This window comes from Apostichopus japonicus, chromosome 1 (genome assembly GCF_037975245.1).
Source record: "Apostichopus japonicus isolate 1M-3 chromosome 1, ASM3797524v1, whole genome shotgun sequence".
NCBI classification, from domain to species: Eukaryota; Metazoa; Echinodermata; class Holothuroidea; order Aspidochirotida; family Stichopodidae; genus Apostichopus; species Apostichopus japonicus.
The window spans coordinates 1344829-1368249 of NC_092561.1; the positions used below are offsets into that span (position 1 = coordinate 1344829).

The following is a 23421-nucleotide window of genomic DNA, read 5'->3' on the forward strand; positions in this document are numbered from 1 at the left end:
GAGTAGAAGCTGCAAACATGCAGTACGGCAAAACAATATTTCTGGTACTAGTTAGTTACGGCTATTCAGAATTTGTCCGTCTACTGGATATAATCATTCCATAATTTACTAAATTCGTTCCACAGACAGACTGATAGGGCTTTGGAGTGTACAACTACAGTAGGAGCGACCATTTGTATATATCGCGCAACTGGTACTCACAAGTTAGATCTCCACACATTCCAATTCTGTTGTTAGCACAGGATCGTTACTATCAATGAAATCAACGGAATGTTACAAAGAGGTACTTTCTGGGAGTTCAATTGCCAATTTTTCAGATGCTCATATGCATCAAATCCTTGAAGAAAGTTGTGTGGTTGTTTCTTTTCCGTAGATTTGTATAAATACATAAAGCTTACCCCTCCTGTGCCAGCGGTTCATATTACGGGAGAAAAGAGAATCGCACTAATACTCACTTACATTGGTAGTAGTTTTGCGACAGACTAATACAATACCTGTTTTACAGGGTATTGCAACTAGTCTAATCGGTACTGATTGGCTATGTATAATGTCAACGGTAAACCTTTGCGAATCCGACTTTGTCTAGTAAGACCAAACTTCTTTGCTTTAAAGAGAAACGTTTCGAGATCAAATGGATCACGGAAGAGCTACAAGCAGTGCATCCATGCGGCCAGACGGGTAAATATGGTGCTAGCATACTTTTCATTAGGCTACCTGTACTGTTAGTTTATTTATCAATTGAAATTCCTTATTCCTATACAGTATGTAGCTCATTATCATCACTAGCCAAGTTTCATCAGAAAATTGATGCAAAAATGCCCAATTGCAATGTGCATGTGAATAAACTGCATGAAATGTGTCCACGAAACAATGTTTTGAAATCAAACAGGTCCATTGAAAAATTATTCGAAGTGATTATTCGCAGGGCAGCCCGGCGAATAACGTACACAGACACCTTATTCGCAGGGCTGTGACGATTTTGAAAATAGGTTTATTATTAGGTTTTGCTATTGATACCAGTCAGTTTAGGGGCCTTGAAAAAGTCAACCTTTTGGGCCCAAATAGTCTTAGCCACTTCATAAGCTAATTTTTGGAGCCCCAGCAGTTCAAGTTTAAAAGCTTATTTTAAGGGAGCTTATCTTGGGATTCCCCAAAAGCCGATATTGCCTGAAAGCCAATATGGTCAAAGGTGTGACACCCCCCCCCCCCCTCCCACACCTTTACATGCAAATGAGCAGTCACTCTGCAAAAACAAAGGTCAAAATGATCGAGGGATGACATTTTTATGTTGGCGGTACTAATGCTAGACTGGTTCAATCTTAAGGCCCTAGGCTCCCAAAACCAATCCTAACAGCATTAAGATAGGAATCCCAAAGGCCAATAAATTCCTCAAAGTATAGAGGCTCCCAATTAAGACTCTCAAAAAGATAGCTGGTGCCCAAAAGCAAACTCGAATAGCCCCAAAAATTACTGAGCCCGTTAACCCAGTCTAAGGCTGCCCTGTGAATAAGGTGTATGTGTCTGGCTATTCGAAGGGCAGCCCTGCAAATAAGATGCTTGGGTCTGGCTATTCACAGGGCTGCCCTGCGAATAAGGTGTATGTGTCTGGCTATTCGCAGGGCTACCCTGTGAATAAGATACTTGTGTCCGGCTATTCGCAGGGCTGCCCTGTGAATAAGGTGTATGTGTCTGGCTATTCGCAGGGCTGCCCTGCGAATAAGCCCCTCCATAATTATTTGCTAATTCATTTATGTTATGAGCACAAGTACTGTAGGATCATATTTTAGTTTAAGTATATAAAGTTTTATACTAATTTCAGTCACTCTAGTCTTGGTGTGATTGGTACATTAGTTAAAAAAATTGTTGAGCAACTCAAATAGTGCAGCTTGAAAATGTCCACTAAAGCTGGAAAGAATTTGCATGACAGGTTTGTACATAAAGTTGTGGTAAGCTCCGATATATGTTATCATTTTCCCATTATTTCTTGAATGTTTTTATTACACATATTTTTATGTACTGTAGTGCGTACTTATTAGTTTGCTTAGTATCTCAAACAATTATTTCAGGGAATAAGAATTCAGTGTTAAACTATAGCAGTTTGGAAGATTCAGATTCTGGTCTCACACAAATTTCTATGGTAAATGTAAAAAACTGCTGTACATATTAAGACTTGTATAGAAATTTGACCATTTTATGTACCATTTTTGGATCTAGCGCAGATTGCATGTACTGTGTAATTAAATCTTGTCATCCTTTCTTTATAGTGTGCCATCGCTTAATTTAGGAGTCTTAGCCGACAGAGACAACAAATTGAAAAATCCATTACAGGACTATCAACCAAAACTGAGTCCACCTGATACAGCTAGTACTGTAAGGTGAGCTTCATGTTTGAAAATCGAGATTGCCCAAAAATATTTAAGCAGTTTTTGGTTGTATCCTTTCCTTCCATTAATTGTGGCACAGTTCTGTGTAACAGAAAAATAAAAATCATAACCTCTTGTTTGTGTGTGTGTGCGTGTGCACCTATTTTCAGTGGCGGAGCTAGGGGTATTGGTCAAGGGGGGCGAGAATGGTCTGTAGGGGTGCTTCCGACACTATCTATGCGGAGCGCCACCACGAGTTGGCGTGGAGCGTACCAAAATTTTTCTCCCTAGATCGCCGGAAATGACCCTCTCCGGGCCTTGCTAATTTGCAGATAAACGAAGAATAAATAGGTGTCATCGCCAAAACATGTGACAAAATATCAATACAGTAGGTAGATGAGAGCGCATTAAAAAAGTCAATAATCGCGAATAAGTTAAAAGTGGTAAAAAGCTGAAAAGGGCGCCAGCAGTCCATTTGAGTCCATCAGGGGGGGCATCCGCCCCCCTGACTGTATGGACGCTCCGCCACTGCCTATTTTATATTCTGACTGAGGACTTGATCAAAGGAATTCCAAGTCCTCAGATTTCATTTCAAAAGAACCGCCATGTCCTCAGAAGAATTGTATTGTTCAGTTGTATTGTTAAGGTAAGGTACATGGATTTGAAGAATGGAAAAAAAAAACATGTCAGTCTGCAAGTGTGTGTTACAGCAGGAATCATAAAAATCATAAACAAGCATAAATAATAATGACAGCAAGAAATAATAATCATATTCTATGACATTAATTCTGCAAAATGCAAACGCTGACGATACATTATTGTACATGTTGCTATAATATTTGAACAGCCAGGAGAAATAAAAAGAAAATGCAATTTATTCTTAAATTATTCTCTTTAAATACAACTGTCGGAAGTTACAATTAAAATGGAAGAAAAACAGCAGTTTAAAACAGAAATATCTAATTGTGTCATCCCTTTAGTATCAGATCTTACAGTTTGTCATATTTTTCTATATTTGTATTTCAGCTGGGGTTACCATGACCACAGTCCACTAACCAGTAACAGGTACTGGATTTTTTTCATTTTTTTTTTTCATTTGGCATATAATCAATGTTAAGTTTTCTTAACTCAGTGAGAATGTGCCTATCTTCATAGAGTACAGTACTGTAGGTGAGATGCAAAACTGCAAGGTACCATTTAAATAATGAACGACTTGAAAATAAGCTAACAGCTGGCTTGTTATTTAAAGGGGAGCTAAAGGTTAGTAAGTCATATTAGAACCCTACAAAGTCTCCCTCACCCCCTTCACTGACATGCATACATGTTACAAGGAATCTTAGGTTTTTGAACCACAGCACTAGTCCACACATTCCCACATATTGAATCTATGTATGCCGGATCTATGCAAATGTGTTTTTCATGCTTGTTTACAGACGGGAAACATTTGCTTATCAAGTACAATGTCGAATATATGTGTATCCTGGTGCATTCTGCAGTTTACACGCGAGGGGTGGTGGAATAATAATAATAATAATAATATGTGCTATTTATAAAGCGCTTTCCAATAAAATCTCAAAGCGCGGAGGGACTTGGTGATAAATTTTTAGCCCAACAAGCATATTTGGAGATCAACTGTCTAACAAGGTTTCTAAAAGTAAGTTGATAAACCTTTTCATTTATTCACCAGAGAAACGAAACGACCACCATTTGCTTTGCACCATGCTCCTGAGGTCACAGCATTTGCATCCGGGAGGAGTCAACGACCAGCAAGCGTACCACGACTAAATCTTCATGATGAACCGGTACAACAACTTTAACAAAATTTCTTTGACCATAGAGTATTATAGGCATTTTACGTACTAAAATCACCTTCAGATCTTATAGTTGTATTTCTATGTATTTATCTAGTTACAATATAATTATGTCTGTTTACAGACAAGAATGAATATGCCCATCAACATCATTTTTGCTTAATTGACAAGGTAATTCCTGGGAAAACTTTTAGTTTTCCTTAAAAAAGGAACATAATCTTAGCTCACTTTTGGTAAAAGAACATGCCTATACATATATTTATTTTATGGAAAATGTTATGTAGGAATTGAAAGGACTATCCTTTGTGTGATAATTATTTCTTTTTAATTAATTTTAATTCTGTTCTTTCCTTTAAAAAGTTGTTGCAGTTTACCTCCCTCAATGAACACTCATAATGGAGTAAAAGCTTATCCATTAGTATCTAAATACTTTGCAGAGAGAAACTGTTTTGATCAAATGCAAAAAATAAAAAATAAAGGAAACAAAACGAGACATTTAACAAATTGTCAACATTACTTAATGTTAAACATTATTTGAAATAAAATGTGACTAAGCAAAGCTAATGAATTATAAATGTTGTTGTTTTAGAATTTTTTAATAGAATGATTCTTGAATCAAGGAATAGTCAATAGCATCAAAGAATAGTAGATCAGTGCCAAAAGCTATTTTAAAATTTGTAAGTGTACTTTTTGCTTTAGACAATCATTTCAACAAATTTTTTACAAAACTTTGATTTGCTTTTGTTTTTTAAAAGGAAAATCCACATGTCAATAATCCACCCTCCCAGCGCAAACCTGTACAGCCACCCTATCACACCCATGATGGATACTCCCATACTGCTGTTGTGGGGTAAGTTTGCAAGTCTATACATACAGTATCCAGATATTGATACTTGAATATCACGAACCATGTTACCCCCATTCCCTCCACCACAATAGTTTCCATGACAGTATTAAATGTTTGCATCAATTGCTTTTTTTGTTTATTGTCATTGTCAAATTTTACAGAAGTAAATATTTTTGCAATGAAAAACATCACCAGATATGAGTATTACCATACCACATTCTCTTCTCGCCCTATTCCCGCCCATATTAGGCCCTTTTCAGCTTAGGTTCTGTTGCTGACCAAATACCAAATATAAAGAAATCATTCTTTGCACATATCTATATATATTTCCTCTCCTCACCTCCCCCACCCTACCTTGCAAAACAAAGTTAAGGAGGTTGAGAAAACATAAATAAATGAAAAGGGATGAGCATCCTGGTATGCTTCATCTTATGTTAGATTTTTAGTTTCAAGTTTCAGCCCATATAGACCGGCAGCCCAGAGCACTTTGATCAAACGAACGAGGTACCAATATCTGAGTATTGGAACATTTGTGGAAAAACCCAGTATATCCAAAAGTGGACGTCTGCCGTGGTCGCTCTGCTGCATGTGGCCCATGGGGCCGGTTAAAGGGGGCCAAAATATGCATCTGATCAAACGAACGAGGTACCACTTGAAACCAATGTCAACTTAATGCATGAATGCCACATAGTACTGAATGGCCCATGACAGACAAATTTTCTGCTGCAAAGGGCCCGCCAGATGCCCCAAAAGGGCCCCTAAAAATGCATCTGATCAAACGAACGAGGTACCACTTGAAACCAATGTCAACTTAATGCATGAATGCCACAAAGTAATGAATGGCCCATGCCAGACAAATTTTCTGCTGCTAAGGGCCCGCCAGACGCCCCCAAATATGGCCCAAATGCCCATTATCGTAGCATTGACCCAGATTAAATATGCAAGGTACCACTCAAAACCGGTTTGGAATGTTCGGGTTGACCATACAGACTATGGAAATAATCATGCCAGACAAATTTTCTGCTACAAAGGGCCCGCCAGACGCCCCAAAAGGGCCCCTTAAAATGAATTTGATCAAACGAACGAGGTACCACTTGAAACCAATGTCAACTTAATGCATGAATGCCACAAAGTACTGAATGGCCTATGCCAGACAAATTTTCTGCTGCTAAGGGCCCACCAGACGCCCCCAAATATGGCCCAAATGCCCATTACCGTAGCATTGACCCAGATTAAATATGCAAGGTACCACTCAAAACCGGTTTGGAATGTTCGGGTTGATCTTACAGACTATGGAAATCCTCATGCCAGACAAATTTTCTGCTACAAAGGCCCGCCAGACGCCCCAAAAGGGCCCATAAAAATGCATCTGATCAAACGAACGAGGTACCACTTGAAACCAATGTCAACTTAATGCATGAATGCCACAAAGTACTGAATGGCCCATGCCAGACAAATTTTCTACTGCTAAGGGCCCGCCAGACGCCCCCAAATATGGCCCAAATGCCCATTAGCGTAGCATTGACCCAGATTAAATATGCAAGGTACCACTCAAAATCGGTTTGGAATGTTCGGGTTGATCTTACAGACTATGGAAATCATCATGCCAGACAAATTTTCTGCTACAAAGGGCCCGCCAGACGCCCCAAAAGGGCCCATAAAAATGCATTTGATCAAACGAACGAGGTACCACTTGAAACCAATGTCAACTTAATGCATGAATGCCACAAAGTACTGAATGGCCTATGCCAGACAAATTTTCTACTGCTAAGGGCCCGCCAGACGCCCCCAAATATGGCCCAAAATGCCCATTATCGTAGCATTGACCCAGATTAAATATGCAAGATACCACTCAAAACCGGTTTGGATCCACACAAAAACAATATTAAATGCAAAGGTACTTTCCGCAGAGTAAAGAACTGCCAATGCAAGACAAATTTTCTTCTGCATAGGTCCCACCAGATAGAAAGAATAGGTGGCCCAATGTGGCCCTATATATGGGTCTAAAGAATTGGATATATGTGCCTTGTAACATGACATTTCAAGCTCATGATTATATTGTTTCCAGCATAAATTGGAGTTACTGTACACAAGACCAGTGTTTTATCTTATTTAGCTATTCGCTGCTCTAAGCAAAGTAAAGATAACACTTTCACCTAAGCCTCTAAATATTTTGGGATTTGCTGGCCTGGGCAAAAATTACAGTTCCCCACATTATAATTCTAACACTCTGAGGAAGAGTCTTGCCTGGCTTGGATCCACAGAACTACGGTTGGAAGAGCAAGAATGGGTGCTACAGCCCTGACTGGTTTGAGGGACCGGCTCTCCCAGATCATCTATTCCAAGAGGGGGAACTGAGCGAAGATTTTCAAAGTAGCCGACCAGACGTGGCTTCCGAGTTTGATGGCGATGATTCAAGTACTGAACCATCTTGGAGTGATGACTCCGACAATGAAACATTGATTTGAGCTTCCATTGTCTTTTTAGAATCAAGTTCATGGGAATACTTAATTTTCATAAACTTAGAGATCTGTCTGAATGGCAAATGCAGTGTCTTTTTACAATGCACACACTCCAGTGTTTAATCACTGTCAAGAGACATGAATTCTCAGTTCTTATACTTCGAACCTAACATGTGTCATGTTCAGAGTAATCACATAATGATCTTTTGTTACTATCTTTGCCAATTATGATTTTAGTACATTTTAAACTAGCAAGATGACTTTCTTCAAAGGTAAAAGATCCCTTCATAGATGAAAACAAAAACCCTCATCTAGCATTCATATTTCTGAAAAATGGATGCCACATCTATTTGTTGGACTTGTTACAAGCTATTCGAATTGAATTAGTGTAATGATGGAAGTTCTAAAAGACCAAGATGGAGTAATATACGCCAATTACTCATTTTATATTTTGTATCAGGGAATGGAGTCATACGTGGTGATATCAGTATTTGTTTGTTCAATCTTAGCATTTTAAGTCCTTTAAAGAGTGTACCTAGCATAAAGGTACATATACATTTCTATGCTTCAATTATGTATCTTTTAAAAACCATATTGGACAGTTTCAACTTGAAACTGTCCAATATGGTTTTTAAAAGATACATAATTGAAGCATTACTTTCAACCCAAACCTTTATCGTTAAGTACACGTTATAAAGCATTTTCACCATTGTTTGATAATTGTTTCTTTGTCTGAGCTTAAGAAACAAAACAATCTCTTTTGTTCGACTACATGTATGTCTTAAGATGACACTTGAGCGTTCTTTCTCAAGATTTTAAACTTTGTAGATTTACAATGCTAACGTAAACACAGTGTTTTAAGATACAAAATGATTTTTGGTTTCTTATTTACAATACATAAACTGATTTTAATCTGCTCCAGTGTTTCCAGCGAAACAAAGTAACTGTCAAGTTAAACACTGCTCACGATACAAAGTACTGACTGGATAAAAGGAAAAAGAATAGATAAAAGGAACAAGAATGGATTTGAGAATGCATTATAACTGTCAGGATCTCCCTCAAAGACTGAGTTCGCGTCATTTTTGTTTTGCTCAATGAAATGTTCAGTAATTGATACACCTACTAGTATACTAATCTCATTATTCCATTGGCCTATGTAGCGGGAAGGAATTTGAATAATTCAGGATGTTCTTGATTGTTATAGATTGGTTTCTTGTGGCATCTTAACTATTTAAACTGCATATTTCTTTTACATGTGGAGGGCCTTTTGCAGAAGAAAATTTGTATTGCATTGGCATTTCTTTACTCTGTGGAATGTTACAAATGTCATGTCACAAGGCACATATATTCTGCATCAATATACAATCCATTAGGCCCATATAGGGCCGCATTGGGCAACCTATTCTTTCTATCTGGTGGGACCTATGCAGAAGAAAATTTGTCTTGCATTGGCAGTTCTTTAATCTGTGGAAAGTACCTTTGCATTTGATATTGGTTTTTTTGTGGTACCAACTATGATTGATCATAGCCCATTTGGGGGCCCTTTTTTTTAGTGTGTCTGTTGGCCCCTTTGTAGCAGAAAATTTGTCTGGCATGATTATTTGCATAGTCTGTAAGATCAACCCGAACATTCTAAACCGGTTTTGAGTAGTACCTTGCATATTTAATCTGGGTCAATGCTACGATAATGGGCATTTGGGCCATATTTAGGGGCGTCTGGAGGGCCCTTAGCAGCAGAAAATTTGTCTGGCATGGGCCATTCATTACTTTGTGGCATTCATGCATTAAGTTGACATTGGTTTCAAGTGGTACCTCGTTCGTTTGATCAAATTCATTTTAAGGGGCCCTTTTGGGGCGTCTGGCGGGCCCTTTGTAGCAGAAAATTTGTCTGGCATGATTATTTCCATAGTCTGTAAGGTCAACCCGAACATTCCAAACCGGTTTTGAGTGGTACCTTGCATATTTAATCTGGGTCAATGCTACGATAACGGGCATTTGGGCCATATTTGGGGGCGTCTGGCGGGCCCTTAGCAGCAGAAAATTTGTCTGGCATGGGCCATTCATTACTTTGTGGCATTCATGCATTAAGTTGACATTGGTTTCAAGTGGTACCTCGTTCGTTTGATCAGATGCATTTTTAGGGGCCCTTTTGGGGCGTCTGGCGGGCCCTTTGCAGCAGAAAATTTGTCTGTCATGGGCCATTCAGTACTATGTGGCATTCATGCATTAAGTTGACATTGGTTTCAAGTGGTACCTCGTTCGTTTGATCAGATGCATTTTTTGGCCCCCTTTAACCGGCCCCATGGGCCACATGCAGCAGAGCGACCACGGCAGACGTCCACTTTTGGATATACTGGGTTTTTCCACAAATGTTCCAATACTCAGATATTGGTACCTCGTTCGTTTGATCAAAGTGCTCTGGGCTGCCGGTCTAATATGCCGTTTAAGCAGCTTTTAAATTTGTATACCTCACAGTGTTTGGGCAAGATCTTTTTACATGTTGCCAAAATTGCTGGTTATGTTTCATTTAATAGTACAAAAAGTTCAATGAATGAAATATCCTTGACTGTATAAGTCAGAAGTATTTTAATAGTTTTAAATGTATTTATATGAACATTAATTCTTTGTCATTATTTTCAGTATGAAGCCTTTTAATTAATTGCTCTATTACTGTATGCAGGGCACACCAAAGTTCCAGACCCCGCACTGGTGGTCCAGATGGCCACAGGTCGCCCTCAGAAGTAGATTTGGAAAGAAAGGCAGAAGCTGTAAGTGAATTCTTGAAGGAATCAGAAAACCAATTTGAAAATCTGATAAGAATATTTCTAATTTACATCAGGCTAAGATGTATATTGTCTATAGACTGTATATAAACTGCATTCACTTTGCAAATTTCTTCAATTCCATCTCCACATTTGAGGATGTTTTGGGGTTTTGTTTTGGAGGAAATACTTGTTTTATTCAAAACCTGGATTACATTTGGCTTCATAACAGCACGACATATTCTGTTTGAACAAAAAGAAATAATTTCTTTTCCATTTGTGAAATGATCAGAGATATTTGTCACATGTGATTAAACTGAGTTGACCTGAACGTTCCTGCAAAATTCACCTTTTAAAGAGAAATTTGCTACCAAGATTTGGTTTTGGGGATTTGTTTAATGGATGCAAATTGCAAACAGACCGAAATTAAACTGTGGATTTTATTTTTAACACTACAGCTTAAACTTGCAGAATCAAGGAAGAGAGACCACATTATGCAAGCAGTGTTGACGGACCAGTTGTCAAGGTAATAAAAATACGTCAGTTAGTTTTGACGGAATGACAAGATATAAACGTTTGATGTTAGCAATATATCATGATATTCACCTAGACCTGGATGCTGAATAATAATGTGGCAGTAGGCCTTCTTGACAAAGAAAATATCCACATTTTTTTAACTTTCAAGAGAAAAACTGTTTCCTTCTTTGAAAATCAAATAAATGAAGATATAATTTTTGGAATGAAATTAATAGAGCAGTAGACCAATGTGAGCTGTACTGACACAAGATTGAGTAAGAATGAGAGGGGGTAAGGGGGGTGGGGTAAAAATGGAATAGCAATTACTTTAAGAGGATGTAATGGGAGGGGGTAAGAATGGAATAGCAATTACTTTAAGAGGATGTAATGGGAGGGGGTAAGAATGGAATAGCAATTACTTTAAGAGGTTGTAAGGGGAGGGGGTAAGAATGGAATAGCAATTACTTTAAGAGGATGTAATGGGAGGGGGTAAGAATGGAATAGCAATTACTTTAAGAGGTTGTAAGGGGAGGGGGTAAGAATGGAATAGCAATTACTTTAAGAGGATGTAATGGGAGGGGAAAAAATGGAATAGCAAGAGAACGTTAGTAATATTGTAATATCATATACAGTAGTATTGGTTAAAGTACAGTTCTTTACATAGACAACACACTACCCATTCCATTGGCATATGTTTAAACACTGGTAAGGGTACATTGACTAGTTTGTAGCCCCATGGCACAATTTTTAAACCTCAGAAGCTCCTAAATGGAGCAAAAGTTGGGGGGGGGTAACTTGGCTATCACAAAGGGTCTCTCTCATATCTTATACAGGGTATGATGATTGGGTATGTTTTCTACTTTCATTTTCTGCCTCAGGGCTGCAATAAGTGATCCCGAACAGAATCATCAGGATATGCCATCCTCTAACAGGCTTCATTTTGGTCAAGAACCGAAACCGAAAATAAGAAACCTCCATTACACAAAGTGAGTTAAATCTTTGTATGCCTTTGAAGGCAGGAAAGAATTTATTGTTGTTGTGTTTCGGGTGTTAGCAGCATTTTTCGGTGATGAATTTTGACAGATTTCCTGTCCTGTTCATTTTTGTCTGTGAATACCTTGGATGAGCTAGGTTTATAGTCTCTGTTTTATTACTAAATAGATCAGTTTTCAATATTTTTGTATCTTTGTAGTGAAATTTCAAGTATCATTAAACATCCTTGAAAACAGACATAAGTTAATAAAGCTGCAGGCAAATCGATCAAATTTTGCTTTCAAATTTGTCAGAAAGTCTTAAACATTTCAATCCAACCTTTTCTACTACCTTGATGAATCGCTAATTTTATTGTGGATGTTTTAAGCTACCTTTGAAATTATAAAGTTTTCAGCCTTTCAGTTAGTATCAATATGTAGAGCATGTCTTGGTTTGCAACCATAGTTTTAAAACCTTTACTATGATAAACTTCAATAAAGAAATCGTTTTCATCTTCTGTGTTTTCTGCGATGGACAATAATTGGTTTCACTCTATCTTGTTTTGAAAGAGTGAGAAGCACAACCTCAGGGACGGAACAACTCTTATCCAACTGTATCAACTTCACTGCCAGGATTCTGACTCGAGACGGCCAGTTCGCATTGAGACTTCTCTATGGATTTTATTTTTCAATTGATAACTCCATAACCGTCTATGAATATAGGCAGTTTGGCAAACAGTGAGTACCTTTTTTATTTTTAGTATCTGTGTTCTCTAAGAGGGATTATCTTTTAGTTATGGAAGAGCCTGCCATCTGTATAATTTTCTAACGTTTTATATGAGGCAGTTCATTTTTGATTGCATATCGAAAAACACTAAGCCTGAACTAAATGAGTTTTAATTTATATTTGTTATTAAAGAAGAACAACATAAGAAACTTCGAATGAAAAAGAAAGTCAATATTATCGACTTAAAACAGGCTTTTGCCTCTTGTTCAAGTTTATTTACAGATTAATTTTTCAGTAGTCAGTTGTCACTCTGGCATTGTGGTGTATTATGAATATTATTTTTGATCGAAATATCAGGTACACTGCTGTAATTACATGGAGTGGACCATATCCTTATCATTTGCAGAACAAGAATTAAGATGTAATGAAAAGGAGAAGAAAAGTTAACCTTTTATTTTAGTAATTATTTTAGTAATGAAAAGGAGAAGAAAAGTTAACCTTTTATTTTAGTATATGTGCAAAAAGTGGCATTACTTTCTTCAAACAATTGTCAAAGCTTAGGCTTGACTTCTCAACACATTTAAAACAGGGGTTGGACGTATTTACAAAATTTCTTGGCAACAGTTGCCATTGGCAACAGCTCATTCATGTACTTCTTTTGCCCCCAAGAAAAAAAAAGTATTTCATAGCATTTTTACATCATAATAATCTGGCCACTGGAGTGAAAACGTAGATTGGGTGGAATGCACTTTTGTGAATTGAAAGATTCAAATGGATTAAGTTATGTACCAGGGAACTAGACCTGAGAGAGAATTGATTGCTTTCCTCTCTTTAATTGTCTCAACATTTGCTGAACTAGGAGACATCAAGACAGTAATTTCATCAATTTTGAGATGAAGAAAGAAACAAAATGAAATCCATTTTCCACATTTATTCCTTCAAAAAATGATTGTTAATTTGTATAACAATTTTTTGCTGACAGATCCTCAGCTCTGCCATTTGTGAATAGAGGGAGCTATTCACATGCTGCCGGACGAAGAAAAGGACGGAAATTTACAGTTCAGGATATCTCGGTGGTGAGTTCGTATATCTCATTCTTTAAGTGTAAAAGTAAGTTGGCCTGACGTTTGGATCGTAGCAGGATCTTCTTCAAAGGCTAAATGACAAGTAACAGTGACAGAAGGGACAAAAACACGCACAGAATACAGACAGGATTCTTTAAGGATTCTTTAAGGATTCTTTAAGGATAGAGAAATTGAGTCAACTTTGTAAATTTTGTAATAAAAAATTCAAGTACAAATTTCTATTTACTTGTCACTATTGGGTGTACCAACTTGAGTTAATGAAAGTTAAGTTTGTACATTACTGTACAGGTCTATTTTTATCTCTCCTCAGGGGAACTTCTAATCCACAAAGGTTTTTCTTAGACTTCCTCAGAAGTCACCTCGATCAATTTATCTTACCGCTCATTCCATTCTACTTTCAATATTTGTATTTTTATTGGTTTGTTGTTTTTCTTGCAATACCTAATTTGATTTTTTTCTCTATTCGTTAATACTAAAATGATTTATTGAAAAAAAAATTAATTGAAAACTTATTATGATTTTTTGAAATGAAATTAGTTACCTTTCTTTCCCTGAACAGGGAAGTGATCTTAGTTTTGAGACTTCTCGTCAGGGATCTCTACCGGCAGCTCTCTCCAAGGAAGCAATTTTAAAGTTGCGGATCGTAGAAGTTGACCGTGCTGCCAAAGAGAAACTAGTGTGAGTATTGGACCAGGTTTTCACTTGTTCATGTGTGTGCATGTGTGAGATAATGTGTATGTTTGCGTGCGTTTGTTTTGTATTCTGACCGAGGACTTGAACAAAAGAATTTCAGGTCCTCGGTTGTGATTTCTAAAGAATCACCACGTCCTCAGAAGAATTCTATTGTATGGGGTATTGTTAAGGTTAGGGTACGTGGATTTGAACAATGGAAAATACAATGGGGTCCTCGGTCTGAATGAAACACAAACATGTGTGTTCCTCAGACATAAAATAGAGGCACGGTGTCAAAAGAAAAAAGCTCCATCAGCTGCAAATTACCCCTAAAAACAAGACTGAATCAATATAAGACGATAGAGATCATCTCTTCAGACCTGCAGAGCCTGTTAGTTGTGCTTCGCGGGGGGGGGGGGGGGGGGGGGGGGGGTGGCTACCTGCATCCATGCTGCAGCCCTCTCAGTGTCTGGGTTTTGACAAGGTGCCCTATATCATGCTGTATAAAAGTAATGGGAAGTCCTTGATTGGTTAGCCTCCTTGATTTCTTTCCAGTTGAAGATGGTTATATGTAGGACTTGTTTCTCTTTCTTAATCAGATTTCAAGGCAGAGTCCCATACGACCCCAAAGCCTACCACAGTGAGATGTATCCTAAGCTCACCAACCAAGAGAGGCAAGATGCTGACTTGATATCAGACATGCAGAGTAAGTATGAATCAACATGTGTTCCCATGGTAACACGTTTGCAAAAATATCCTGTACTTATAAGTAATGGCATGTTGCCATTGCGTTGAAAGTAAAAGTTGAAAGTCTTAAAGTCTTGTGCCAAAGCCTTACAACAGTTAACGCCTGGTCGCTGGTACCTTGTCACACCGACACAGCTACTGTATGTAACTGTGTACAATGCACTCAGTCTCTTCCCAGTGTGACGCAGGAGCGCAACCAATTTTTTTTGGATGTGGGGTAGGAGGAGGGGGGTGGGGGGTGTGCTTAGTTGCAAAAAGGAATTTTCATCTGTTTAAGTCGTACCGCACATACATATATCTTAATCATTTGCTGTGCACTAAATTTGTGGGGTTAATAGTTTGTCCGCCAGTGCAGGGGGGGGGACACGGGGGATAAGGCTTAGGTCCCCTAATTTTATTCCAGGCAGGAGGAGGAGGAGGACTGTAACATGGTTGCACCCCTGGTACAATGTCAATGAGTTTGGTGGTGTACATCACATAGGAGCCTATCACAATTTCAATGCACAAAACTGTATATGCAGTATCCGATGTAGACATCTCTATGGGTGTGATACTTTACCTGCAGGTTCCATACAACAACAGATAAAGAAGAGAGCATCAAAAACTCTGACAGGACTCGCTCTCCACTTTCAAAAACTTGATAGGAATAACAGAGGCGGAAAATTTACACAAGACGAAATCCAGCAGGCATTGACTTCTTTCCATATTAGTGTTGATGCCAAGGTATGAAAGCTTTATGTATTTTTCTTTGTTTTTTGGCCTGTTTCGCATGTAAGATATCCACGAACTGTCAAACTAATGTCACTGCCAATCAGGTAAAGGCTTCTTGCTAAGTTTCTCGGACTGGGGCAGACTCGACCTATCCACTATTTTCCATGTTAAGAGAATAGAGGTTGCGTAAAAGGCCATATTCACCAGGGTAGTGAGTGACTGGTTTTACATGCACTGATATATCTGAGAGGATAAGCTAGTACAAACTGAATTCACAGAAATGGTTCTAGTGACCTCAGTTGACTTTTTTGAAAATTGGCACATTTTTACTCCAAAAAATTCATGCCTGCATTCTGGTGAGATTTGAATCATTTTGTCGTAATTCTTTGCTTCTTCTTCTTTTTTCTTTGTCAAACTCAGTTGTTTTCCTCTGTTTGGCTGGTCTTGGATCAGCAGAGTGAGGACATGCTCACCTACAGCGACTTCAGACGGTCTTTCTTTGGAGAGATGAATGAATTCAGAAATTCCTTAGTTAGGAAGGTTAGTTAAACCACGGTCTCTTCTAAACGTGAAAGAAAGAAAGGTACCTCTCTCGTTGGTTATTTGTTTGCTCTCATGTGCTAGACATTAAATATCTCTAATGTATAACGATTAGCTATAAAATATCTATAATGTATAAAGATTAGCGATATTTAGTCAAGTCAAGGGTGGCACCATTTTGTAAAAGCTAGTAGAACAAACGTCCTGGAAAGTTTTGCAATGATAACAATCTCTCTCATGTTTGACTACCGTCGAGACTCAGCAAGAGAAATGTCAAAGAGTCAGATGCTGAGGGGGCTGCAGCATCACTGCATCCAGGCTGCATAGGACTACAGAGGTGGATTTCTATTTGTAAGATATTTATGCAGCCTTGCTGCAGCCAAAAATGATATTATATCAAACTTAAGATTTTATTTATCTATTTGCTATTCCACCCGACCGCTAAAGAATTCCAAGATTGTTCTGTAAAGAATTCATTACATTCATTTCCAAAATAGACGGTAAGACTTTTCAAAAAGGAGAAAAACAATATTATCTTTGCTTTTCCGTTATTATTTTGACGTGATACATTGAATTGAATTTATTTCTACATTCCATTATTTTTACATTTACAGTTGAACATTTTTTTACATTTACATTTTTTACATTTACATTTTGAACAATTTATGATGAATATAGATGGTATCAAATACATTAAACAGTAAATATAGAGTATTGAAATAATATATATGTGAGATGGAAGTAGAGGAACCAGAAATAAGTGGTTACTTTTCTGGTCTGGTCCCTTTATAACAAAGAAAGTGCAAAATACAACACCCACCCCACCAACCCCCGTCCCACCTCCCCCCCCAAAAAAAAACCCAACAAATGATAAGTGATACATGATAAGTTTGAGTGAAGATATTGCTCGGAACAAACAGGAGGACTACAAACTTTAGAGACTTTTGATGTTCTTGTCTTCTTTTCTTGAAAAAAGGCTTTCCAAAAAGTGGATGCCAACAAGTCAGGAACGATATCGTTAAACGAAACCAGAAAGTTCTTCTGTCCACATAGCCACCCGCTCGTTATGTCTGGTGAGTAGTACATAATTAACTGAAATTAACAGCTCCTTATAATGGTTCAGAATAGCTTAGTTTTTGTGAATCCCAGCAGTAAGGAAGTCAGAGCTCATTTATAACCCTGTCCGTGTAATGAGAGTGGATGAACACCAGCTTATATCAAGCCTTCTTATTTTGATGAGTGCTCAGAGCATGGGCGCAGATTCTGGTGGGGACAGCGGGACGTCAGTGGTGGGGACATGATTTACCGTGTCCCCACCAATTTGTCTTGACCAAACGCTGCATTTCAAATTCCACTGTATTAAACTTTGGCGCAGTTTGATCCAGCATTGTGCAAATGACATGCAGCAGTTCTCATTTTGTTATATTTTTCCACAGTTGTTAAATATTGGACGGAAATCGCATTTGCGGCAGTCTATAATTGTTTTCTGTGAGAGGACCCCAGACCCATCTTATATACAAAAGTCTACTTGGATTTTTTGTCCCCTGATTTTTTTCTGCAGATGCCCATGTTTATCCCCAAACTAAATTTCTAAACCATGAGATCTAAAATTTATGGAGATTTAGGAGCATCATCGGGTCTGGGAAGTGTTATTTATGGCGATCTGGGAGGTATATTTGTCAAAAAACTTCTTTGTACGCTACAAACCCATGGTCGCGCGTAGCTTAGATAGCATCAGAAGCAGACATGCGTCCCCACCATTATCCAAGACTGATCTGCGCCCAAGGCTCGGAGAATTACAAGGCAGGTGATTAACTGTCTTCCCAATTCCTGTTCCCTGAGGCTGACACAGACGAAATCTCAGCATCTGACCACACTCCAAGTACAGCAGTGCAGACATGGTGATCAAAGTGGTTTCAAAACCAGGGAAAGAAATTAACCAAAATTTGGCTTCCCCATTTTAAACCAGAAATGCCAAATCCTTGTAAGACAGCCATTCAGCAAAGGAGAAGTTTTGAAGAGGTCAAGAGAATCTGGTTCCTGGTGGGTTTCTGAACTAAGCAGACACTCCAACCACCAGAACATGTCTTCACTATTGGTGGTAGCATATAGAGGGCATGAGACATAAATACCAATTCACTTTAGCCTCAGACTTCTGTGAAGCAGACACTCCAACCACCAGAACATGTCTTCACTATTGTGGTAGCATGGAGAGTGTCGTTGCATGAGACCTAAATACCCGTTCACTTTAGCCTCAGACTTCTGTGAAGCAGAAACTCCAACCACCTGAACATGTCTTCACTATTGTGGTAGCATATAGAGTGTCGTTGCATGAGACCTAAATACCCGTTCAGTTTTAGCCTCAGACTTCTGTGAAGCAGACACTCCAACCACCGGAACTATCTTCACTACATGTCATTATCATAAATGTCTATGTGACTGTCATGAATTACACCCTCAAGCAGCCTCTATATAAAATTGTTATCCATTTTTAGTAAGATTTCACATGTTTGATGTTTCCTCACACTATAAAGACTTAAGCAAGTCTAAATGTGATGTCATCGAGGCACTTTGTGCTAATGAATCTTTCTATGTGTTCTGTGTTCTTTAACGGCTGCTTGAGTAAGTTGTTCATCGCAAATATCTCCATCATGTTATCTTAAGATGATGTTTGGGTTTTGTGTATTCTTTGATACTTATCCATATCTGTCTTCTACAAACGCATTGTTCAACTTGAAATTTTCTACTATCATTTGATATTTCTTTATTTCTTTTCAGGCAAATTTAGCGAAGATGAGGTGAAGGAAGATTTCTACGATTTATTCAATAACCGTAATCGAGAGGTCAGCTACGGGGTCTTTGAGGATTACCACGAGGGCGTCAGTCTAAATGCAAAGACAGACGATGAATTTGCTGAAATCATGAAAGCATGTTGGAACTTGTAAAAAAAGAAAAATTAAGAAAGGAGAGAGAATATAGTGTAAAATTAATATGATCAGTTGTTTCTTAAGTCTATGCTAAATTCAGCAAATCTGGTTTCAATAATTACACAGAAATGTGCAAAAGTGAATGTTAACATCGGATCAAGTGAGATCGATAAGCTTAGGCCTAGCAATGCAATGACTGATTTGGCCTATGCTTGCCATTTCTCCAAGGTCTATTATTTATTGTTTGGTCAAAGTGTGACCAATTTGTTATTGTTTAGTCCACATCTTTACCCAACGGCAGAATTGCCCAGTGGGGCCCAGTCAGTGTTCCAACAGTATGTGGGACCCAGTCACTGTTCCTGCAGTATGTAGGACCCAGTCACTGTTCCAGCAGTATGTGGGACCCAGTCACTGTTCCAATGGTATGTGGGACCCAGTCAGTGTTGCAGCAGTATGTGGGACCCAGTCACTGTTCCAGCAGTATGTGGGACCCAGTCACTGTTCCAATGGTATGTGGGACCCAGTCAGTGTTCCAGCAGTATGTGGGACCCAGTCACTGTTCCAACAGTATGTGGGAACCAAGTCACTATTCCAATAGTATGTGGGACCCAGTCAGTGTTCCAGCAGTATGTGGGACCCAGTCAGTGTTCCAACAGTATGTGGGACCCAGTCACTGTTCCAACAGTATGTGGGACCCAGTCACTGTTCCAATGGTATGTGGGACCCAGTCAGTGTTCCAGCAGTATGTGGGACCCAGTCACTGTTCCAACAGTATGTGGAACCAAGTCACTATTCCAATAGTATGTGGGACCCAGTCAGTGTTCCAGCAGTATGTGGGACCCAGTCAGTGTTCCAACAGTATGTGGGACCCAGTCACTGTTCCAACAGTATGTGGGAACCAAGTCACTATTCCAATAGTATGTGGGACCCAGTCAGTGTTCCAGCAGTATGTGGGACCCAGTCACTGTTCCAGCAGTATGTGGGACCCAGTCACTGTTCCAGCAGTATGTGGGACCAGTCAGTGTTCCAGCAGTATGTGGGACCCAGTCACTGTTCCAACAGTATGTGGGAACCAAGTCACTATTCCAATAGTATGTGGGACCCAGTCAGTGTTCCAGCAGTATGTGGGACCCAGTCAGTGTTCCAACAGTATGTGGGACCCAGTCACTGTTCCAACAGTATGTGGGAACCAAGTCACTATTCCAATAGTATGTGGGACCCAGTCAGTGTTCCAGCAGTATGTGGGACCCAGTCACTGTTCCAGCAGTATGTGGGACCCAGTCACTGTTCCAGCAGTATGTGGGACCCAGTCAGTGTTCCAGCAGTATGTGGGACCCAGTCACTGTTCCAGCAGTATGTGGGACCAGTCAGTGTTCCAGCAGCATGTGGGATAAAGATTGGTATGGTTAGTTAGCAAATTAACCTGTCGCTCTTGAATTATCTTATCGCTAGGTGTATTTTTAAAGTCTTTTTGAAAACTGTGTATGTGAGTTACAGGTAATGTAGGCTAAGTGAGTTCATTTTGTAAAACTATGCTTCACTTGCAAAATGTTGACTATTTGCATTGTTTGAAATTTTAAAGGCAGATTTATGGGGTTTGAAAATTACTGTCGGTCAGATGTCCATCAGTGAACAGAAACAGTTACCATTAGACAGTTTCTGTGTCACAAAGTTAAAAACTTTGCTAGCTGCACATTTCTAGAGGAACTGGGCAACAGTTTGATCTTTGGGGTTATTAAAGGTAAACTGACACTTTTGCATTCTGAGTGTTGCAAAATAGGTGTGAGAAATCTATTGATATCAATAGTAGTTAAGATCATAGATGTGAGGTATATAGTCATTTCAATAGCAGTTGTGATCATATACAACCTATGCTGACGTAAGAAAAAACACACACATAATCGCACTTCAATCTTGCTTTGTTTTGATGTGAAAGTACAGCACGTGTGCAAATTTCCTTCTTCCTTCGAGAATACAATGCTAAGCAGTCACATGTGTGTGGGAGAAGGTGAATGGGTTGTTCCTATACATTCTTCATGACAGTTTAGAGTTTCAGCTTACTTTGGAATATCTTACAGTTTGGAAGACTATTGCAGATGAGAAAACCATGGATATACCCAAGGATGCAAAACCCACCTTACTTTAGCTGGTCAGGGATTGAAACCATAACCTCCCATATGCTGATAGGTTTCATTGCTTCTAATGCCACTGCCATTTTCCGCACTCAATCATATATAGAGCACTGGTATAACATGAAACATGATTGGTCATGGAAATTATGAAGTCGTCTAGGGCTCGAACCTCCCATATGCGGATAGGTTTCATTGCTTCTACATACCACTGCCATTTTCCACTCAATCATATATAAAGCACTGGTATTAAATGAAACATGATTGGTCAAAGAAATTATGAGGTCCTCTAGGGCTCGAACCTCCCATATGCTGATAGGTTTCATTGCTTCTATTACCACTGCCATTTTCCATTCAATCATATATACAGGTAAAGCACTGGTATTAAATGAAACATGATTGGTCAAAGAAATTATGAGGTCCTCTAGGGCTCGAACCTCCCATATGCTGATAGGTTTCATTGCTTCTATTACCACTGCCATTTTCCATTCAATCATATATACAGGTAAAGCACTGGTATTAAATGAAACATGATTGGTGAAGGAAATTATGAGGTCCTCTAGGGCTCGAACCTCCCATATGCTGATAGGTTTCATTGCTTATAAATGCCACTGCCTGTAAACACTCAACCATATAAGGGTTTTATGCGGCCTGTGTAACTTTGTAATAACGGCAAAGACGAAATGTGTATACTTTGGTAGGATATTTCAACATGTCATATTAGAACTTTGAGATCTATTATTTCCAATTTTAATAAAATAGTTTAATTTCTAATGCAGGAATAAGTACATCTTTAGGTATTCCAAGCCTTGAATTTCGGATCGGTATAGTGAAACAAAATTGGTATTGGGCCTTAAAAATGAATATTCAGTTATATATGTAAATAATACATACAAACGATCAGGGGGTAGGGAGAAGAGATTGGGGTCTGTGTATATATGCATCCAGTTAATATGTTTGCTGTGGAATCCTGTAAACTTCTAAGTAACAGTGTTCCATTTCTATTTCTGGTTTTCAGATATAAATACCTTGATATTTTCACCTTGACTTATACATTCCACAATGTTACATATGTTATAATTAAAAGGGTCATTGAAATTCATATTTTTAACACAAAACCATTAGGAGGAGGAGGAGGAGGAGGAGGAGGAGGAGGAGGAGGAGGAGGAGAGGGTGATATCATATTGAATGTTTTGTTTTCCTGGGTATCAAAAAAATTCATTTCTGCAGCATCTGGATGTATCTCAATGGAGAAAGTATCTAATTACAAACTGTTAATTTATGAGTTATGAATTTATGAATATTAAATGGGCTGGAATCAAAATGATATCCAATTTTGTTACTATCCTGTATTGTGCTTTGTTGTTCAAGCTATTTGTGTGTGTCAGTTCTTTTTCTTTCTTCATTGGGGGTGAGGGGGGGGGGGGTTGGGGGCATGAAGTCAGAAAGTGATGGTCACATAATCCCATCAGTGTCATCAAACTATTTTTTGTGACATTCCAAAAACATTCAGTAAATGGGGAATTCAGGACACCCGTGGAAATGCTAACATGTCCCAATAAATTCATGTCACCCTCAAAATTGTCTCATTTCATCCTGATGCTCCTCCTGTCCCTTCCCACCCCCCCCCCGCCCCCATTCACACCTTTTGCACGCATTTTTTTCTGAAGCATATTGTGAAAAGGGGAATACATTATTATTTATCCCATGTTGTGCCAGCTTTGCTAAACGCGGAATATGTGTAGGTTACTCAAATCCTTAGTAGAAATTCTCCTTATTTTTTATCATCAACTATTAACTGTGATGTATCAACCTTTCTTTCAACCTACTTCCCTCAACGGTTATGTCTGTGTTAACTGATTGGTTCCACGGTCGATCCAAGCTGTTAAGAAGTAGGGGTGTGCCCATTGGGTCGTAGAAGACGACTCCCATGTAAGGGAGTCTGGTCATCCGCCCCCCCCCCTCCCCCCCCCAAGATAAAATGTCAAATTTGGTGCATTCGTAGTCATATTTCGAATATAGATTCAATTTATTTTATTTAATTAGTTCAAATCGCATGGTTGTGCTAATAACTATTTTGAACTTTTTGTGTGGGTTTGGAAAAGGGTAGGGGGGGTGAGGAATCTTTCAACCCATATACCAATCCCCCCC

The 23421-nt window shown here is 38.7% G+C and overlaps 1 protein-coding gene across 1 annotated transcript; it reads left to right on the top strand.

Annotated features, from left to right (window-relative positions):
- Positions 1–161: 161 nt before the first annotated feature.
- On the top strand, positions 162–21529 carry LOC139974666 (calcyphosin-2-like). The gene is made up of 17 exons (XM_071981963.1): positions 162–283; positions 613–678; positions 2265–2375; positions 3390–3428; positions 4051–4165; positions 4930–5024; positions 10164–10251; positions 10704–10771; positions 11640–11747; positions 12303–12470; positions 13442–13535; positions 14104–14222; positions 14816–14922; positions 15529–15686; positions 16095–16214; positions 17191–17287; positions 18993–21529. Exons 2-17 carry the CDS (start codon positions 632–634, stop codon positions 19157–19159), a joined length of 1701 nt encoding a protein of 566 aa, XP_071838064.1. The 5' UTR covers positions 162–283; positions 613–631; the 3' UTR covers positions 19160–21529.
- Positions 21530–23421: the final 1892 nt, after the last annotated feature.